The sequence below is a fragment of the Felis catus genome, chromosome B4, assembly GCF_018350175.1.
Source record: "Felis catus isolate Fca126 chromosome B4, F.catus_Fca126_mat1.0, whole genome shotgun sequence".
In the NCBI taxonomy this organism is placed as follows: domain Eukaryota; kingdom Metazoa; phylum Chordata; class Mammalia; order Carnivora; family Felidae; genus Felis; species Felis catus.
The window spans coordinates 81,966,987-81,989,932 of NC_058374.1; the positions used below are offsets into that span (position 1 = coordinate 81,966,987).

General features: G+C 35.8%; 1 protein-coding gene across 1 annotated transcript; it reads left to right on the plus strand.

The window, feature by feature from the left end:
* The first annotated feature begins 17,417 nt into the window (after nucleotides 1-17,417).
* Nucleotides 17,418-18,356, plus strand: LOC101087755 (olfactory receptor 6C2-like). Its single transcript, XM_011284047.1, has one exon. It carries the CDS (start codon nucleotides 17,418-17,420, stop codon nucleotides 18,354-18,356), a length of 939 nt encoding a protein of 312 aa, XP_011282349.1.
* The last annotated feature ends 4,590 nt before the right edge of the window (nucleotides 18,357-22,946 follow it).

Genomic DNA, 22,946 nt, shown 5'->3' on the forward strand with positions numbered 1-22,946 from the left:
TAATCTTGGAATATGTGCTGGAAGGGCAGGGATCTTTAGGAGTCTTCTTCAAAAACAGGAGTGGGCAGGCACCGTTTCCCTTGCCCACCCATCACAGGTACCTGCAGAAACCAGTACAAACACCCTGTACTAGCTTGCTAACAGCATGCCTCACCCTTAAGTTTTCCTACAATCTGCCCCCTCCAACATGACTTTGGCAAGAGTTCAACAAAGCAGATCCAGGCCTCCTCCCACAGCAGACCAGCATAAACCTTTGCTAACACCATGTACCACACCCTTGCATTCTCCTCAAGACCTGAAGTCCATCCAAAGTGAACCCACAAGTGTGACACTGTGCAAGTAGCTCCAACAGTGGCCATCACCACTCTAAAGTGACTCCTGCCCAGGGAAGAGGGGAAGATGACCACACACACCAGTCCAACTGTGGCCCATCAGAGGGTTAGGGGAAGACATCTGGTACGACTGCAGGCCAGGCCCACCAATGACAGCCCCTCAGGGGACAACACAGGGAGGACATCCTGCAGTTTGGTGTGACCACAACTCTGGCAAATTCCTGGTCTGACCCAACTAAAGTCCAAGGTGGTCACAGACTGGCATATTAACAATATAGGGACCAAATCTCATCCACAGCAGACAAAGTGAGCCATTTTGGATGACTAGACTGAAGGCAAACGTGGCTCAGCCAGAACAATAGGGCACACGCAATACATATAGTTGACACCTCTGAAGTGCCAGGTTTTGGTGAACAGAGGCAACTGCACTGCAAGGCATTATAGGACCTCTTCTTCATAAGGCCACTACTTTCATGAACAGGAGATGCAGCTGACTTTCCCAACACATGGAAACAGACCCAGAGAGTTAGACAATGAGGATACAGAAGAATATGTCCCAAATGAAAGAATAGGACAAAATCATGCAAGAAAGATAAATGAAATAGAGATATACAATATGTTGATAGGGAAACTACTGGTAATTTCACAAGCTCAGCAAAATTAAAGTTCACTGAACTTGAAAAAAGAGTGAAGGACCTCAATGAGACCCTCAACAAAAAGATAGAAAATACAAAAAGTAACCAAGCAGAGATGAAGAATTCAATAACTAAAATTTGAAAATATACTAGAGGAAATAAATAGTAAACTAGAGGAAGCAGAAGAATGGATCAGCAACCTGAAAGAGTAATGGAAAGCAATCAAGATGAACAGGAGAAAGAAATAAAATTAATTTAAAAATGAGAATATATTAAGGAAAATCATTAAATCCATCAAGCATAATAACATTCACATTCTAAGAATCCCAGAAGGAAGAGAGCAAGAAAAGGGGGCAAAAAAAATTACTTGAAGAATAAAAGATGAAAACTTCCCATATCTGAGGAAGGAAACAGAAATCCAGGAGGCACAGAGAGCGCCCAACAAAATCAACACAAAGTCTACACAAAGACACATACTAAGTAAAATGGCAAAAGGTTGTGATAAATAATTTTAAAAGCAACAAGACAAAACAGTTATGTACAAGGGAAACCCCATAAGGCTATCACCTGATTTTTCAGCAGAAACTTTGCAGAGCAGAAGAGAGTGACATGATATATTCGAAGTGCTGAAAGGAAAAAAAAAAAAAAAAAAACCTACAACCAAGAATACTCTATCCAGCAAGCTTATCTTTCAGAATACAAGAAGAGATAAGAGTTTCCCAGATAAAACTTGATAGAATTCATCACAGCCTTACAAGAAATGTGAAAGGGATTCTTTAAATGCAAAACAAAGACCATGAGCAGGAATTAAAAAAAAAAAAAACTAAGAAGCACAAAAACAATAATTTTAAGGTATATCTATAAATATCAGTCAAAGGATTCACACCAAAAAAAGTATGTAAAGTATGACACTATATACATAAAATAGAGGGGTTGGGAGAGGAGTAAACATTTAGTGCTCTTAGAATGGGTTCAAACTTAAAGTGACCATCAACTTAATATAGACTGCTATATGCATAAAATGTTGCATATAAACCTAATGACAACCTCAAAATTAAAAGCCAGTAATAGGCAAAAAATTAAGAGAAAGGAATCCAAATATATCACTAAAGAAAGTCTTCAAACCCCAAGAGAAGAGAGCAAGAGAAGAAAGGAAGAGAGAACTACAAAACAACCATAAAACAAGTCCAAAAAGCTGGCAAGAAGTACATACCTATCAATAATTACTTTGAATGTAAATAGACTAAATGCTCCAATCAAAAGGCACAAAATGACAGCCTGGTTAAAAAAGCAAGACCCATCTACAGCTGCCTGCAAAGGACTCATTTCAGACCTAAAAACAAAGAGATTGAAAATGAAGGGATGGAGAAATATTTGTCATGAAATGGAAGTGAAAATAAAGCTGGGGTAGCAATACTCACATCAGAAAAAAAAATGGACTTTAAAACAAATAAAATAACAAAAGACAAAGAAGGAAAAAATACAATCATAAATGGGATGATCCAACAGGAAAATATAGTAACTATAAATATTTATGCACCCAATATCAGAGAACCCAAATAACATAAAATCATTAATAACAAACAAAGGAAATAATCAATAGTAATATAATAATAGGGGCCCTTAACACCCTATTTACATCAATGGACAGATTATCCAAACACATAATCAACGAGGCAACAGTGACTTTAAATGACATATTGGACCAGATGGATTTAACAGATATACAGAATATGCCATCCTAAGATAGAAGAATACACATTCTTTTGGAGCACATGGAACATTCTCCAAAATATATCATACATTAGGCCACAAAACAAGTCCCAACAAATTAAAAGGATCAAAGTCATACCATGCAACTTTTTTCAATCACAACACTATGAAAATAGAAATCAACCACAAGAAAAAATCTTGAAAGACCACAAATGCATGGGGGTTAAATAACATGCTACTAAACAATGAATGAGTCAACCAAGAAATAAGTAATATAGGATTATTAGTGAGCTAAATACATTCAGGGATATTACCAAATAAAAATTCCTGCCTAGAACTTCACCTGCCAAGATCTAGGTACTCAATAAGTTTTAATGTAATCAATTGAAGTTTTCAGCAACAGTTAGATTGGAAGATTGAGAGAACACTTAAAATCAACTATTTTTTACAAGTCCAAGAAAATAGAAGATAAGCTATGTATCTCCTTGTTTGGTTTGCATTTGTTTTATTTTTCTGCATTTCAATTTTGTTTGTGAGATTAGAAGTCAGGCTTACATTTAATAGAAAATTATTATCATGTTATCTGGTTGGAATCTTGCACTGAAAGGGGTTTGTTTGAGGGGAAGGAGGTTAAAGGAGTAATTTCATGTGATTAAAGGTATTAATTTTGGGTGCATTATATGTTTGAGAAAGTTAACCTAAATAGAGATCAGATTACTGGAGTGTATTATGCTAAGCGAAATAAGTCAGTCAGAGAAAGACAAATACCATATGATTTCACCCATATGTGGAATTTAAGAAACAAAACAGATGAGGGGTGCCTGGGTGGCTCAGTCGGTTAAGCAGCCGCTTCAGCTCAGGTCACCATCTCCCGGTCCGTGAGTTCCAGCCCTGCATCAGGCTCTGTGCTGACCGCTCAGAGCCTGGAGCCTGTTTCAGATTCTGTGTCTCCCTCTCTCTCTGACCCTCCCCCGTTCATGCTCTCTGTCTCAAAAATAAATAAACGTTAAAAAAATTAAAAAAAAAAGAAACAAAACAGATGAACATAGGGGAAGGGAAGGAAAAGTAAGATAAAAGCAGAGAGGGAGGAAAACCATAAGAGCCTCTTAACTGTAAGAGAGCAAACTGAGATTTGCTGGAGGGGAGGTGGGTGGGGGATGGGCTAAATGGGGTATGGGTATTAAGGAGGGCACTTGTGATGAGCACTAGGTGTTGTATGTAAGTGATGAATCCCTAAATTCTACTCCTTAAATCAATACTACACTGTATGTTAATTAACTTGTGTATGTTAACTAACTTGAATCTCACCGTTTGTGAGATCAAGCCCTCCATCAGGCTCTGTGTTGACAGCATGGAGCCTGCTGGGGATTTTCTCCCTCTCTCTGTCCCTCCCCAGCTCATGCACACATATGCTCTTTCTCTCTCTCTCTCAAAATAATAAAACTTTCATTTGTTTTTTAATTTTATTTTTAAATGTTTACTTATTTTTGAGAGAGAGATAGTACAAGCAGGGAAGGGACAGAGAGAGAGGGAAACAGAGGATCTAAACCAGGTTCTGTACTTACAACAGCAAGCCCCATGGGGCTCAAATTCATGAACCGTGAGATCATGACCTGAGCCAAGTCAGATGCTCAACCAACTGACTCACCCAGGTGCACCTCAAAATTAAAAAAATAAAAAAAAATTTAATCTATCATCTCTTAATTTTTTTTCCTTTGTAATTCTTCAGTGGTCACTGGTTTTATTTTTTTCTCTTTTGTATGTCTACTTTTGGTTTAAGTGAATTTTTTAAAGTTTTGATCTCCCTTGTTAGATTCCTTTTGCTGCTTAACAAATAACACAGTGGCTTGAAACAACACAAATTTACTAAGCATTCTTTAGGTTAAAAGTCCAACATGAGTGTCACAGACACCCTACTTATATCTGTGTTGATTAAGTCTCTGAATGTCATTTCTTCCTGTTCTTTTTCTCGGGGTCAATTTCTTTGTTTCATCATTTTGGAGGAAGAAAACAATAAAATAAAAATAAATATTAGGAAATTAAAAACAAAAAAAAATCAAATAAAGGAAGCTAGATCCTAGGTGTGTTTTGGTCTGTTGGAAGAAGCTTGATAGGGAAAAAGGGAAAGGAGAAAAAAGGCAAGAAAAAAACGTAAAAATTTAAAAAATTGTAAAGAAAATGAAACAGAATAAAAAAAATTAAAGATAAAAATAAGGTATAAAGATAAATTTTTCTCTTTCTGTATCCAAGAAAGGTAAAAAAAATTTAAGCAAAAACAAATTCAAAGAAAAGGAATAAATGAACCAGTAAACAGAATGAAACCCAAATGAATTTACATCCAGTTTCCCCTAGAACTGGATGTTCCCCTAGAACTGGAACCTAGAAACTTTGAAGCACACTGTAGTCCTTACATTAAGCATGTGGAGTGACTTGTGGTGGTCTTCTGGGGGGTGTGCTTGGAGGGCACAGTTGGGTGGGGCTTGGTGTAACAGCCCCGTTCTCTACTAGATGGCCCTGCTTAGCTACCAGGGTGGATCAGTGTGCGTGCGCACACACGCATTCATTGGAGACCTGGAAATTGCCTCACCCACCTCCCTAGTCTCTGGCACAAGAACTTCATGCTCTCACCAATCCACAATTCAAGCACCCCTTTTTTGTCTCAGTTCTCTGTCCACTCCCTGCCTCTACCCTGTCCACGTCCAAGCTGTCCACCAGCCAGCCAGCACCTCCCTCCAGAGTTTTATCTCAGACCAGGTTGTGTTTCAAAACCCCACATTTCAGAGACCTCTGAGGTTTGGATCAGCTCCAACTCTCTGGGGGAGGGTCTTGCCGAGCAACGGCCAGGTGCCAACTTTCCCCAGAAAACATTTGTGCAAATGCACAGCAGCAGAGACTCAGAGATTACGGTAAATTACAACACACAGCTGGCACCAGTTTTCACCCCACTCTGACATCTTTGTCCCACCACCAGCAAATGTGGCTGCTCTCCAGAGTCCACCAGGACTCTTGCCTGTGGGGAGAGACCATATGGCTTCTACCAAATGCAGTCCAAGCAGGGGAACTGCTTCTCCCCTTGTAGCACATGAACCCTTCAAATGGCACTGCCTGCTCCTGGGGATTTGTCCTACTTCCTCACCAGATCCCTGCCAGGCACTGAGCTCCAAACTTTGCACTCTGCACTCCACTGTTTATAGAATCCTGGTGGTATTGAAACCATCTCCTTTCTCCCCATCAAAGGCTTTGGGTAACAAATTTCTCGTTCAGTCCCCAGCAAGTGTTTTCACTCTGTCTTGCTCTTTCTCTCCAGCTACTCTTGAGGGGAATGATTTTCTTGCACGATCCTGATGCACCACACTCTCCCCCTTTCTCTCGCTCTGTCCTCTCTCCGCAAAAATGGCTCCCTGCCCTCCATGGCTTTTCTCTCCCTGAGTTCACATCGCTGCACAGAGTACCTGCCACGTTCTGTGGCACAAGTTATGCAGATTGTTGTGTTAATCCTCAGATCAATTTCTTAGGTGTTCAAAATAGTTTGATGCTGATCTAGTTGCATTTCAGGGATGAGACAAGCTCAGGGTCTCCATGCTGTTCTGCCATCTTAACTCCTTCCCCCTCTGCCTCAGAATGTATTTTAATTGAAAATCTACTTCTAAGAATTTGGATTATCATAAATATATAATTCTATAACAATGCTTTTTGTGACTTTTAAATAATTTTAAAATAAGAAAAATATCAATTTTAAAGGTTTATATAAACAGTTAGCTATTATAAAGCCCTCTCAATAATAGAGAAATTATCCTTAAATTTTAAATTTAGAATTATTTTTAAATGTGATGGAATAATCAAAAAGATATAAAACAACACTCAAAATGATGTATAGTCATAAATTCTTAAAAGTATGTCATATTTTTAAGGAAAAATGCAAGTAAATTCATTCTATATTTACATTGTATATAACTTATAAATACGTTGGATTACTTAGGTGTTCTATTTACATATAGTCATATATATGGTTGATTGGTTTTCTCCTTAAAGAAAGGCAATTATATTTTTTGAACTTATAAAGCAGTTTTATATTACAAAAAAATTATTGAAAACATATTCAAGAATATTAACAGTACACTACCTTATAATTATTTATGTTTCCTTATTTGATTACCTGTATTTTTACTTTTTAAGTAAATAAAAATAGTAAGGAAGAAAATGGTCTTTTATGATCATTTAGCTGCTATAAATGATGAAAACAAAATTTTAAGAAGTCCGTCTGGTCAGTTTTAGGTTATAACTGTAGGTCTGTATATCCATTTTTATAAAGTACCTGTGTTTGTTGTGGACAAGTTTCATTATTTTGTAACAACTAAGCTTTTTGGATGTCCTGAGATGACAACGTATGATACAATGTACAGCTAGCGAATTAACCAATTTATGTTTCTTTTTGTTATAATTGATAGGAGGGAAGCATCTTGGGCAAGGAAGTATTAAGCTGTCTCTGAGTAACCTACATTAGGACTTGCTCATTGGGCTGGCAGTAGAGGGCAGAAAGAGGTGTAGTGGGAGAGATGTGTGCAGATGTGTTCATATTTACATTTTAATGATAACCGTTAATGTGTGTGCATCTCTTTGGCTGTATCATAGGAATATAGTAAGTGATTCAGTGGAAACATACCTCCTTGCTAATATTTGAATAGCATAATAGATAATGAATTCTTTTAGAAGCATTATACATGTGTACTCTTGTTACTTTATGTCTCATTTTTAATTGAACATTAAGGAATGCAGTATTTTAACTGTGCCAAATCTTTATCTAGAGGCCTGTTGCCATTTTTGTCCATTATGAAATTTTTGTCCCCAAGAAAGGTAGGATTACATTTTTTTTCTTTCAGATGGAGTTGGTGTAGTGTATTCTTAGTTATCAAAATACTCATAGTTTTTGGAACTTTGAAATGGCAGATATTCATGGTGTGTAAAAAGGCATGATACATAACTGTATAGACTTAATCACATTAAAATTACATTAGTTGTGTAGGTACACACATGAGACCTAGAAGTCGAACTGTAAAATGCTTATGATTATGGATGACTGTTTTTTGCTTCTTGTGTTTTTCATTTTCCTTTTATGCACATGTGAACTTTTAAAAAATATTTTTAAAAACCTAAAATAATTTTAATTAAAAAATATAAAAAGTCTGTCTGGCTCCTTATCAGCTGATTGTCACTGTTTATTTAGTATTAGACTGTCTGATGTTACTGTTGAGCCTTCATTTCCCTAAGGAACCATCCCCAACATTGCATCTTTCAGGATTCTTGTTCAACACCTTACACAAGGGATTCATTAGTGATTTTTTATATCTGTAATGCCAAGAAACCTTTTGTTTATATACTTAGTTTCTGTCTTGTCAGCAGTGCCCCTTTCCCCCCCCCCCAAAAAGGCAACCTTATTGGTATAAAATTAGAGTGCTGAGAATTCTAACTCTTCAAACCAAATAGAGTTCCTCATAGTCTGGAAGCTCCTGAATAGTATTTTAGTTTCAAGTGGGAAAGAACTAGAAGATATTTCCTACATTAGAAATGAAATGTTCTAAGTGAGAAAATATTGGCAATGAGAGAAGAAAAAAAATTCAGAGATGTATGTATGGCGCCATCTCAGAGCACCAGTGAATATGACAGGCCACGAGTAAGAGTGGCCAGAAACCCAGAGACAACCCATTGTTAACATTTTCTTCTTCATCTTTTTAACCATCAGGGCTATCTATCAACTGGAACTATTACCAGCACACAGAAAAGTAAGTATAATGTTTGTGATTTCACTTATTGTTTCCTTTGAGAGATTTAGATGACAATTTCTTTGGAGTAACAGATTGGATCTATTTTTACCAATGTTGTGATGAAAGGACTATTTAAATAAATGTAAAATGAATCATAGGATCTTTACCGATTGAAATGTTTTCGTCAAGGCTACATGATATTTGTGTAGATAGCTCACCAAATATTATAATTTTATTAGATACACACGTAGATGATATAGACTAGGTATAGATATTTAATGACATATTACCTGACACTGATTTATTTAGTGACCCATGAACTCTTTCAGATTGAAGAAAAAAATCCCTGAAAGTCAATAAAGCAAATATAACTCAATCAGTCACTGTTCAGGGTCAGTTAATTTCCCAAACATTGCCTCTCAAGAAATTTGAAAATACAAAAGAAGAAATGAAAAGAAGAAGAAAGATTTGTTGGATATTGCCCAGACTACTCAGGGCTGAGAATATTACTATAAGATGCTTTAGGAACATCTAGGTTGAGGAAAGGACAATGGAGAGAATTCAGGGGCTTGTAGAACTAATGCTTTCAAATATATCACACTAAGTGGCTGGTGAGTGTGACAGCTCAGCAGAAAACTATGGCCTAAGGTCAGTCTTCCCTCTCTAACAGAAGAGCAGTTTTAGCTGCGGGAAGTGGACACAGAGTGGGGGTTGGCAGAGCCAATAGCAATAGAAAGGCAATGTTTTAAATGAACCAATTACAATCATTCACATAACAAACTAAATGGGATCTCCAGGGGAAATATTCTTTAAAATGATCAATTTAAGAAAGCTGTAACCCCTGGAGATACTTATTCAAGACTAAAATTATTGACTAGCTGCTATTATAAATAATTGGTGGGGGAAAAATGGTGATAACTTAGGATCTATTATGGAGCAGCTATGGTCCAAAACCCAGATTTACAAAGCCCTTTTTGGCAGTATCTTACATAAAGATGAATTGATAAGCTATAATTGGCATCAACAAAGAGAAAATTCTCTAGGGAAAACTTTTTTGTTAAGATTTTATTTTTAAGCTATCTCCACACCCCACATGGGGTTTGAACTCACGACCCCAAGATCAAGAGTCACATGCTCTACTGATTCAGCCAGACAGGCACCCCTCTATGAAAACTTTATCTGCAGAAGGCAGAGAGAAAATTTTGTTTTGCTTTGTTTTATGTGATAATTTAATCATAGGCTGAATAGGTAAACATTACATGGGTGATTTCAGAGCCACTAACAATTCCCACACCGAAGTGCCAGTATCCTTTAAAATTTTTTAATGGAAAGCAATAGTGATTTTCGTGTGAGCAAAAAATATTCATGTAGTGGCCTTGAGGTGTAATATTGATCAAAACATTATGGATGTCACTTTGGTAACATTCAGAAGTGTTTAAAAAATAAGCACATCCTTGTCCTAGAAATGTCACTGATATTATGAAAAATGTGAGATTTTTCTACAAGGATGATATTGAAAACTGTTACAATTTTTTAGAAGCAAAAAACTAAGGGGAAATCTAAAAACTAATGAGTCATGGTTTAAAAATGAGGTGTATTGGAGCGCCTGGGTGGCGCAGTCGGTTAAGCGTCCGACTTCAGCCAGGTCACGATCTCGCGGTCCGGGAGTTCGAGCCCCGCGTCAGGCTCTGGGCTGATGGCTCGGAGCCTGGAGCCTGTTTCCGATTCTGTGTCTCCCTCTCTCTCTGCCCCTCCCCCGTTCATGCTCTGTCTCTCTCTGTCCCCAAAATAAATAAACATTAAAAAAAAATTTTTTTTAAATAAATAAATAAATAAAAAATAAAAATGAGGTGTATTGCCATATTAAAAATGGAGAATTCTTAGGGGAAAAAAAACAAAATCTTGACATCAGAGATGAGTTTTAAAATATGATAGACACAAAAACCTGAAGTGAAATAGATGCCTATCTCTAATTATTGAGATGGAAACAGGTGCACAAAATGTTTCAGGATGATAGCATATGAGACAAGTGGTTTATTCAATCATATGTCATGCATTTACTAATCCATTAGTATATAGTATTTCTGGGTAAAACCACAGAGAGTAAAGCTGGGGAAAATGTACTCCCAAATAACTGGATTAGTTATTTCTAACCTATGATACTTTATAATTTTTTTCTTTTGGCTTATCAGATTAAGCTTTTCAATAATATACATTGTTTCTATAACAAAATAATAAGAAAAAGAATGTCTTGTAATTTTTCAAATTCTTTACATGATAGAAAGAATAATCTAGACTTTTATCTTAAAATACGGTACTATTCCCACCAACAGTGCAAAAGGGTTCCCGTTTCTCCAAATCCTCGCCAGCATCTATAGTCTCCTGATGTGTTCATTTCAGCCACGCTGACCGGCGTGTGGTGGGGGAGAGATGAAAGTGGGTGATGGGCATTGAGGAGGCACTTGTTGGGATGAGCACTGGGTGTTGTATGGAAACCAATTTGACAACACATTTTTTTTTAAGTGGGGGTGCCTTGGTGGCTCAGTCACTTGAGTGTCTGACTTCAGCTCAGGTTATGATCCCACAGATCGTGAGTTAGAGCGGGCTCTGTGCTGACAGCTAAGAGCCTGGAGCCTGCTTCCAATTCTGTGTATGTTTATCTCTCTGCCCCTACCCTGCTCACACTCTATCTCTCAAAAATAAATAAACATTAAAAAATTAAATAAATAAAAAAAAGAAAAAGAAAATGACCTGCAGTTTCATTAGCCAATGAAATCGCTTTTTAGGGACCATTTAGGTAAATTTTAATGCAATATTTTAAAAAACAAAGTTGGGGCGCCTGGGTGGTGCAGTCGGTTAAGCGTCTGACTTCAGCCAGGTCACGATCTCGCGGTCCGGGAGTTCGAGCCCCGCATCGGGCTCTGGGCTGATGGCTCAGAGCCTGGAGCCTGTTTCTGATTCTGTGTCTCCCTCTCTCTCTGCCCCTCCCCCGTTCATGCTCTGTCTCTCTCTGTCCCAAAAAAATAAATAAACGTTGAAAAAAATTAAAAAAATAAAAAAATAAAAATAAAATAAAATAAAAAACAAAGTTAATGTTATAGGTGTGCGTGTGTATACACACATATATACACACAGTACTATTTTTGGCCTAGCAACTTGTGTCTGCTATTTCCATTACACCCTCTTGTCTCTGAAAGCTTTTTTCCAATATTGTTTCCTGTGAAACACAGAAAGATTTCTTCATGTCTTTGGTACCGGGGTCTCCAAAAACATACAAATAAAATCATTTTATTAATTTGCATATTTAGCAAATAAACCAAATGTTAAATTTGATACTGTAAGAATATCAGTATTTACAAATCAAGAAAATTTATGATGTTTATAAGGCCTTTGAAACAGACTTTCTTTTTGTTATTTGCTTTTGTTTTTTAATATGAAATTTATTTCAAATTGGTTTCCATACAACACCCAGTGCTCATCCCAACAGGTGCCTTCCTCAATGCCCATCACCCACCCTCCCCTCCTTCCCACCCGCCATCAACCCTCAATTTATTCTCAGTTTTTAAGAGTCTCTTATGGTTTGGCTCTCTCCCTAACTTTTTTTTTCCCTTCCCCTCTCCCATGGTCTTCTATTAAGTTTCTCAGGATCCACATAAAAGTGAAAACATATGGTATCTGTCTTTCTCTGTATGGCTTATTTCACTTAGCATAACACTCTTCAGGTCCATCCACATTGCTACAAAAGGCCAGATTTCATTCTTTCTCATTGCCAAGTAGTATTACATTGTGCATATAAACCACAATTTCTTTATCCATTCATCAGTTGATGGACATTTAGGCTCTTTCCATAATTTGGCTATTGTTGAGAGTGCTGCTATAAACATTGGAGTACAAGTGCCCCTATGCATCAGCCCTCCTATATCCCTTGGGTAAATTCCTAGCAGTGCCATGGCTAGGTCCTAGGGTAGATCTATTTTTATTTTTTGAGGAACCTCCACACTATTTTCCAGAGCAGCTACACCAGTATGCATTCCCACCAACAATGCAAGAGGGTTCCCATTTCTCCACATCCTCACCAGCATCTATAGTCTCCTGATTTGTTCATTTTAGCTACTCAGACTGGAGTGGGGTGATATCTGAGTGTGGTTTTGATTTGTATTTCCCTGATGAGGAGTGACGTTGAGCATCTTTTCATGTGCCTGTTGGCCGTCTGGATGTCTTCTTTAGAGAAGTGACTATTCATGTTTTCTGCCCATTTCTTCACTGGATTATTTATTTTTCGGGTGTGGAGTTTGGTGAGTTCTTTATAGGTTTTGGATACTAGCCCTCTGAAACAGACTTTCTTTTAAATGATGGACAGTCTAAGAAAATATTTATCCACTTATAATTGTACAAAATCAACCAAAGGAAAACTTTTGCAATTATGGAAGAAAGGTAACTCAGAAAGAGGTGGGAAATTATTACTATGCTCTTCAGTACCACACTCAATATTCAACATTTGAAGTAAATTATGTACTAAAATAATTTCTGTATCTAGTATATACTGTCACTGAAAATTAGAAATGAAGGAGGGAGTCTGGAAATTGGTATTCCTTTTCAACACACACACACACACACACACACACACACACACACACACACAAAAGAGAAACAAAGTTAGCTTTAGTTACAGTGGTTAAACAGAAACCTCACTTTAAAAGTAGATCTAGAAAGTCTTTTTAATGGTCATGTGCTATCATTTTGCAGCTATCATTAATGCAGCTTAATTTTATCAACTTTCAAAACTTCCAGCAAAAACATAAAAGTGATTATGAAGTTTAGAGTCAGCTAGTGAATAGAGAAGCTTTTGGGGTATAAATGCAAGTGTTATTACAGTACTTTTATGAGTCAATTCTAATAGTATAAACAAATTAAATCTAAGACACAGGTTAAGAATGTAAAGATACAGGGGCACCTGGGTGGCTCAGTTGGTTAAGTAAGCATCTGACTCTTGACTTCAGCTTGGGTCATCATCTCATGGTTCATGAGTTCAACCCCTGCATGGGGCTCTGAGCTGACAGCACTGAGCCTGCTTGGGATTCAGTCTCCCTCTCTCTGCCCTTCCCATGCTTGCTCTCTTTCTCAACATAGACATAAATAAAAATAAAGAATGTGAAAATACAAAGAGAAATATAGTGAAAGAACCCACATTTTTACCTTACAATATTTATAGTTAAAAATCTATAAAGATCTCTTCCCCGTAACTACAAAAAATTATGCAATTGAGGAATTATGTCAAACTATGTAGACAATATTTATTAGAAATTTAAAGAAGAAATGTCAAGGGAAAGTTTACTTATCTTTATTAATCATTGCTTATCATGTCTGGGCTTTTTAAAGTAATGTTTTGTTGAATTGTAATTCATATGCAGTAAAATGCAAATATCTTAAGTGTTCTGTAAGATTTGAGTATTGGGGCACCTGGTGGCTCAATCAGTTAAGTGTCCAACTCCTGATTTCAGCTCAGGTCATGATCTCATGGTTTGTGAGTTCAAGCTCTGCACTGGACTCTGCACTGACAGTGTGGAGCCTGTTTGGGATATTCTCTCTCTCTCTCTCCCCCTCCCCCGGTCTCTGCCCCTCCCCTGTTCATGCTCTCTTTCCCAAAATAAATAGAACTTTTTTAAAAATTAACAACAAATTGAGTATTGTAAACACTGAAGCAACCCACCATTCATTCAAAGAAACATGTAGACTTCTACCACAATGGAAGGTTCCCTAATGCCACCTGTTCCAACAACTGTTTCCCATATGCCCACAAGAGGCATGTGGGAACATGGCAATGACTGTCATCCATAGATATTTTGCCTGTTCATGAACTTCATACAAATAAAATCATATGACATTTTTCTGAGTCTTACTGTTTTACTTAGCATAACAGTATTAAGACTCATAATTTTTTAAATGTTTATTTTAAGAAAGAGTGGGGGGGGGGGGAGTGGGGGAGGAGCAGAGAGAGAGGGAGAGAATCCCAAGCAGGCTCCACAGCATCATCACAAGAGCCCTACATGGGCCTCAGTCCCACAAACCATGAGACCATGACCTGAGCCAAAAATCAAGATTTGGAGGCTTAACCAACTGAGCCACCTAAGCACCCCAAGATTCATCATTTTTGTTCCATGCATCAATAGCTTGTACTTTTTAATTTTATCAACATTTAGTATTGTCAGTCTTTAAGATTTTAACCATCCTAGGGACACCTGGGTGGTTCAATCAGTTAAGCATCTGACTCCTGCTCAGGTCATGACCTCATGATTAGTGGGTTGGAGGCCCCCCCCCACCCCCCTACCTCGGGCTCTGTGCTGACAGCTTGGAGCCTGGAGCCTACTTCGGATTCTGTTTCTCCCTCTCTCTCTGCCCTTCCCCCCACTTGTGCACTCTCTCAAGAATAAACATTAAAAAAATTTTTTTTAAGATTTTTAGCCATCCTAGAAAGTGTGAAAGGAAATTTCATTGTGATTTTAATTCATATTTCTCTGGTGACTTATGATGTTGACAATTTTTTATGTGCTTATGAGTCATTCATATATCATCTCTTGTGAAGTGCTCACATATTTTGCCCATTTGGATTGATTTATTTATCTTTTGATATTTGATAAATAGAAGTTCTTTATATATTCTCATTGTGAGTCATGTTTCAGATATATACAGTGCAAATATTTTCCTAGGTTTACTTGCTTATTTCTTTACTGGTGTATTTTTTGGAGAAAAAAATTATAATTTTGATATTACCTAATATATAAGGGTTTTTTTCTTGTATATGTGGCACCTTTTGTGTTCTGTCCAAGAAATTCTACTTTAAGGTCATGAAGATTTTCTGTTTTCTTACAGAAGCTGTATTGTTCCATGTTTTAGGTTTGGCTTTGTGATCCATCCTAAATTACTTTTTGGAAATGGAGTGTGATCAAAGTTTTTTCCCCTTATGGACATCTGATTTTTCTGGCACTATTTGTTCAAATTCATTTTTCTTTCCCTATTTAAATGGGAGACAATGAAATCAATTGACCACATTCATATGGGTATAAATGTGAACTCTCTTAAGATATTCCACTGTTCTATTTTCTATCTTCATGAAAATACCATATTGGCTTGGTTACTGTGATTTTACAATAAGTCTTGAAATAAAGTAATATAGGACAATTAATTCCCTTTTTTTTCCAATGTTATCCTAGCACTTATAAATGCATGCATTTTCATATAAAATTCTAAAATTAGTCTGTTCATCTCTTCAGAAACCCCTGCTGTAGGGGTGTATGGGTAGCTTAGTCAGTTGATCCTCTGACTCTTGGTTTTGGCTCAGGTCATGATCTCAGGATTCATGAATTTGAGCCCCACGTCAGGCTGTGTGCTGACCGTGAAGACCCTGTTTGGGATTCTCTCTCTCCCTTTCTGCCCCTCCCATGCTTGCTTGCTCATGCTCTTTCTCTCTCTCTCTCTCTCTCTCTCTCAAAATCCCCACTGTATTTTTCTAACATTGCACTGAATCTATGGAACAATACGGAGAAAACTGACATCTTAATATATTCAGGTTTCCAATTCACGAACGTTTCATATCTCTTTTAGGTATTTACTAATTTCTACAGTTAGGATTTAGCCTTCTACAGCTTTCATTTGATGTTACTTGATATTATTGATGCTATTTTTAAAAGACTTTTTTCATTTTCCAATTATTTGCTGCTGATGTATAGAAACAAAATTAGCATTGTTCATTGACCTTGCATCCTGGAATCTTGCTAAAGTCGCTAATTCAGAAAGGTTTTTAAAATATAGACTCCACAGGTTTTTTTTTTTTTAATTAAAAAAATGGTCTTATGTGTAGAAAATGACAATTGTATTTTTTATTTCTAATATTCATGTCAATTCTTTAAATAAATACACAGACGGATGGACAAATAGAGGATACATGGATAGATACATAGATATAAAGATTCTAAGAAAATCATGGATTTTTTATTTCCAAAATCTGGTACTCCTTATTTCTGCATACCTAGTTTCCATCTGGTATCATATTTTAACACGAAGAACTTTTAGCATTCTTTTCAGTGGAACTCTACTGGAAATAGTATGTCTCAGCTTTTTCTGTGTAAAAATGTCTTATTTTGCTTTCATATCTGATGGACTTTTCACTGAATAAGAATTTTAGGTTTCTGTTGTTGTTGTCTATTTCAGCATTACAAAGATGTCATTCCATTGTCTTCACACTGGTGAGTTTTCTTTGCTTTTCAGCCCATTCCCAGCTTTCTGGATCCTAGGAGATTCTTCTCTGCCCCATTACACTGCTCTCATTTGGGGAGATTAGCCTCCATGCATCTTGTGTAGACTAAGAATATATTAAAAGGGTTTCTCTTAGCTGTATGCCCCCCTTCCTCATTCTTCTGTATTTGAAAACTTGAAATGTATTCAGAAGACATTTGACTTGCATTTGGGACAATATCTGTTCCTTCCCCAAAGCACTGATATACTACCTTGATTGAGTACCTGGTATGGATTTGCGGGGAAGAGTTGCATAAGAAAAGTCACTCTGAGTAGAGAACCTTGAAATTCCAATCTGTTACAGGGGCTCTTACGCAGCCCAGTAAAATTACGTTAACATTTTGGCTGGTTTCTTTTTACTTCTACCTATGGCAAACCCCTCCATCTTTATCCTTTCTGCCTTTGATGGCAGTAGTTGAGATTTTTTTCTCTCCTATGAAAAATGTATTACTTTATGTAGTTTATTTCATTTAGGTTTTTTTTGGATCTTCAGATTTGAGATTTTTTAAAACTATGATTTTGTTATGAGTCTGGTTTGTTTTGATTATAAAGGTGGGAGCAACAGAGTGGGACTCTCTATACCCTAACAAAATAGGGTATTGTACCACTTGCCTTTGATACTACTCTATTCATTTGGAATCTCTTTGAACTTTTCTTGAAAATAATAAAGAAACTGGAGGTCAATGATGAGCAACCAGACAATAACAACCTTCATTCTCCTCGGACTGACAGATGACCCTCAATTTCAGATTCCAATTTTTATGTTTCTATTTCTCACTTACATGTTAAGTATAACTGGGAATCTGACCATTATATTCCTCACTTTGCTCGACTCCCACCTTAAAACACCCATGTACTTTTTCCTACAGAATTTTGCCTTATTAGAAATTTCATTTACATCTGCTTGTATTCCTAGATATTTATACAACATAGCAACAGGTGATAGATCAATAACTTACAATATTTGTGTCACTCAAGTGTTTTTTATTGATGCATTTGGGGTAACAGAATTTTATCTTTTGGCCATCATGTCTTATGATCGCTATGTGGCCATCTGCAAACCCCTGCATTATGTAACCATCATCAACAACAAAGTTTGCAGAAGGTTTGTCCTCTGCTGCTGGACAGCTGGTGTGTTGATCATACTCGCACCACTTATCATGATAGTAAATCTAGAATTCTGTGACTCGAATGTCATTGATTATTTCTTCTGTGATTCATATCCTATATTGAAGATATCATGCTCAGACACCTGGCTTTTAGAGCAGATGGTGATAACCTGTGCTGTACTGGCCTTCATCACAACCCTTCTGTGTGTTGTTCTGTCCTATATCTGCATTATCAAGACTATTCTACAATTCCCCTCTGCCCAGCAAAGAAAAAGGGCCTTTTCTACCTGTTCTTCTCACATGATTGTTGTTTCCATTACATATGGAAGCTGTATTTTCATCTATGTTAAACCTTCAGCAAAGGAATCAGTGGCTATTAATAAGAGTGTGACAGTGCTAATGACATCCATAGCTCCCATGTTGAACCCATTCATTTACACTCTGAGAAACAAACAAGTGAGACAAGCTTTCAGTGACTCATTCAAAAGAATTGCATTACCCTCAAAGAAGTAAGAGAATACTGAAAACTAAGAATCAAGTTTTCAAAAGATCAGAGACTCCTAAACATAGTTCTTTAAGTTAACAAGTCATTCTGTCTTCTTTACCTGTGCCCTAAATCAGGTTATCTTCCTCAAAACATCCTAAGGCCCCTGTTCATTCTTTACTCTTCTTATAAATGAACCTCTATCAAGATAACATACCTTAAAAGTAAACATGGCTTTGTTTGTAGGAAGTATATTAATTACTATACCTCTATCCAACTTAAGCAAAACTTACAAAATATTACAAAACTTATTACCAAAACTTAACCAAATATTACAAAAATTTTTAAGTGATAGAAAACAAATATAAAACAAAACCAAGTTAGTGCCTAATTTATGAGAGATGTGTTCAGAAAAAATTGACACTGCTCTATCATAAGGAAGTTGTATTCTGAATCTATAAAGAAAAAATAAACAGAAGACCAAGGACCACTGTCTCAGGCATATATATTGATACTTTAGGTTATCAACAGTTCAGTAGAACTAAGCCCTATCATAATCCTGACAATAAATATTGATGATTGAGGTTGGCCAAACATGCAACAGTCTAAAATGGACAAACATCCAAAATGTTTTGGATATTTTCTCTATGGCTATCCAGATGTATCTATTTCCATTGTTTCCATGCCCCCCATGAGACTCATCTTATAAATTTCATAAGTAGATTCCCTTGACCTCTGGCTTCAAGGAGAGTTTAACCAATGGGAAGATCTGATAAGAGATTAGAGTTTAGGGAGAGAGTGGAGCCAGTATCTATTTTGTCCATTTATTCCTGTTGGAGTGGCCTGTAGTTAGCTGAATCCTCCTACCCAAAGCTCTATCTCTGATGATACAGCTCTCCTACAACTAGAGTCACTTGCTCCACTTCCCAGTAACTCTTCCCGCATCTTTCCCTTCAGCAACAGGAGTATTAATGGTTCTCCACATTGCTATACTTACACACTACATCATCACTTTTTCACTTCCTTTAATAACAGATACGTTTTGTAAATAGTCTTTTAAAAACTTTGCTGTACATATATGTTCTATCTCTTTTCTGCTAGTACATTCTTATTCTTTAATACATGACTAAATTGACAAAACTTGATAATTCTTCTTGATGTTTGCGTCCTTGATATAAAAAAATTCACATCTAGGTTTTAAATTGATAAATAATTTGAGGCTTTGAAAAACAAATATACTTCAATCCCTATATAGTTTCCATGATCATGAAAAACATTGAAAATTTATGCAAATTTCTTCAGTCATCCCTGGAATCTCCTCTTATAATGTTGATTATTTCACATCAGAAAAATATAAACATTAAAATTCTTTCCCACATTAAACTCCTGGTAGTTTGTTTTGACATTAAAAATGTCTAAAGTTTCTCTCTTTTAATGAAAATATGTATTAAATATATGAACTTAAACACTATCTTTATAGTCTATATAATGGTTTATACTCCAGTAGACTATTTATAGGTAAAAAGCAGGGTAGTCTAATTCTTGCTTAAGATTCCCATAAGTGTTTAGACTCCCTGAAACTACAAGTCTACCACCATCCATAACAATATGCCATCTTTTTGGTTCAAGAGTTACTGAGAGATGTAGTTTATAGACCCATCTAATTAAAGGCAAAGGACCAAATACTGTGGAAAACTTCAGAAAATAAATTTGGCCGGGTCTTAATCTGTATTTATATCTCTACATTTTGAAGTCACTTATTCATTATTAAGAAGAAATGTGCTTGGGCAAGGAAGCAGGTGTGGGAAAAAAACAAAAAATATGATGAATTAATGATGAATATGTATTTCCTCAGTTTTGTCACTATCTAGCACTATCTAGCACTGTCACAAATACTGTCTGACAAATTATAACCATAATGCACATTTTTTGAACATATTCCAAGCTAGCAAATATATCAAATATGTAAAGGAGATAAATGGCATTTTATTTACTTCACAAATCTAGAAAAATAAAGAAATATAACCGGAAGTGAGATAAGAATTTATATATTGGCTTTGTTAATAGTAAAATATTGAAAAATAGAATGCTTTCATTCTAAGATCAGGGACAAGATAATAATATCCTTAGTCTACAAATCTCTAACATTCTACTGAAGATTCTAGTTCATGAAATAAGGCAGGGGGGAAAAAATCAAGCATCCAGAATGAACAAGAAGAAAAGAATCCCCTATCTTTATTTGCAGACTACATAGTTGTCTTTGTAGAAAATATTGTAGAATCTCTTTAACAACTACTAGAACTAATAAGTGATTTTAGAAAGTTTGCAACATACGAGATCAATATACAGAAATTAGTTTTCTTTCTATATACTAGCAACAATCAAAATTATAATTATAAAATAATATCATAATTTACAAGATTATAAAATTTTAAAATTATAAAATTATAAAATCAAAAAAAGACAAAAATATAAAATACTTAGGGATTAACCTGACAAAATACATGAAAATTTATACATAGGAATACAAAACTTGTCTATGATAAATTAAAGGAGACCGAAAAAATGTAGAAATATATCATGTTCAGAGATTGCAAGATTTACTATTGCTGAGATGTCAACTTTCCCCAAATTTTTCTACAGATTCAATATTATTCCTATCAAAACTCAGAAGATTTTTCTATAAAACTTGACAACCTTATTCTAAAATTTATACACAAAGGCAAAAGATGTAGAATATCTAGAACAGTTTTAGAACAAATACCAGAGAACAAAACTCCCTAAATTCAAGATTTATGAAGCTATAATAACCAAGATAGTATCTGTATCAAGATCAAGAATAAATGGAAAAGAGTACATAAATAAACACATACATTTTATTTTTTACAAAGTTCCAATTATCATGTCTACCACTACAGATTCTAGAGATATTAAGAAGAAATGAGGTGACATTCTAAATGATGTATGCCAATGAATTTTTACATGCATTTGAGCAGAAAATCTCCTAGAACTCATGAAAATGACACATGATTAATCAAATATTAGCATTCCCATATCTATAAAAGGCAAATGCATCTGTAAGAGAAATTTTCCCTTAATGTAAATGCCAAACCCAAATGGCAGTCCAAGCAGATTATTCCAAATATCACGAATCTTACACAAGCTTCTCAAAAAGTTGGGGGAGAAAAGCAAAACACATTCATTTTAAAAGCCCAGAATAATTTGATATTAAAGCCTGGTGAGAATATTAAAAGAAATAAAATTTACTAGATAATATTTCTCATGATGATAGACACAACAATCCTAAGTAAAACATTAATAAATTAGCAAATTGAAACAAACAATATATGAAAACAGTAATACATCATGATACATTACAATTTCTTCTGAGAAAAACCAAGCCAGAGAGGATGACATTAGAAGGAGGTCCCACTCAACAAATATATTCAGAACATTCCATCCTAAAGCAGAATACATATTCTTTTCAAATGCACATGGAACATTCTCCAGAACAGATCACGTACTGGGTCAAAAACAAGCCCTCTACAAATACAAAAGATTGACATTATACCATGCATATTTTCAAATCACAATGCTATGAAAATTAAAGTCAACAACAAGAAAATATTTGGAAAGACGACAAACACACAGAGGTTAAAGAACATGCTACTAAAGAATGAATGGCTTGACATTCATATGGAATGTGAAAAATATATGGAAGCAAATGAAAATGAAAACACAATAGTCCAAAACCTTTGGGATCCAGCAAAGGCAGCCCTAAGATGGAAGCATATTGTAATTCAGGCTTACTTCACAAAGCAAGAAAGGTCCTAAATATACAACCTAACCTTACACCTGAAGGAGCTAGAAAAGGAAAAGCAAATTAACCCCAATGCTAGTAGAAGTAGAGAAATAAAGATTAGAGCAATAATAAATGATATAGAAACAAACAAGCCAAAAAAAAAAAAAAACAGTTGAACAGATCAACAAAACTAAGAGCTGGTTCTTTGAATGAATTAAGAAAATTGATAAACCTCTAGCCAGACTCATCAAAAAGATAAAGGACCCAAATAAATAAAATCATGAATGAAAAAGGAGAGATAACAACACCACAGAAATATGAACAATTCTGAGAATATTATGAAAAATTACATGCCAACAAACTGGGAAAACTGAAAGAAATGGGAAAATCCCTAGAAACATACAAACTACCAAAATTGAAACAGGAAGAAATATAAAATGTGAACACACTCATTAACAGCAAAGAAATTGAATCAGTAATCAAACATCTCCCAACATATATGCAGAACCAGATGGCTTCCCAGGGGAATTCTACCAGACATTTAAAGAAGAGTTAACACCTACTCTTCTCAAACTATTCCAAAACAGAGAAATCAAAGGAAAACTTCTGAACTCATTCTACAAGGCCAGCATTACCTTGATACTAAAACCAAATAAAGACCACAGTAAAAAGGAGAATTACAGGCCAATATTCTGGATGACATGGATGTAAAAATTCTCAAAAAGATACCAGCAAATAAAATCCCACAGTACATTAAAAAAATTATTCACCATGATCAAGTGGGATTTATTCCTGGGCTGCAGGGGTGGTTCAATAT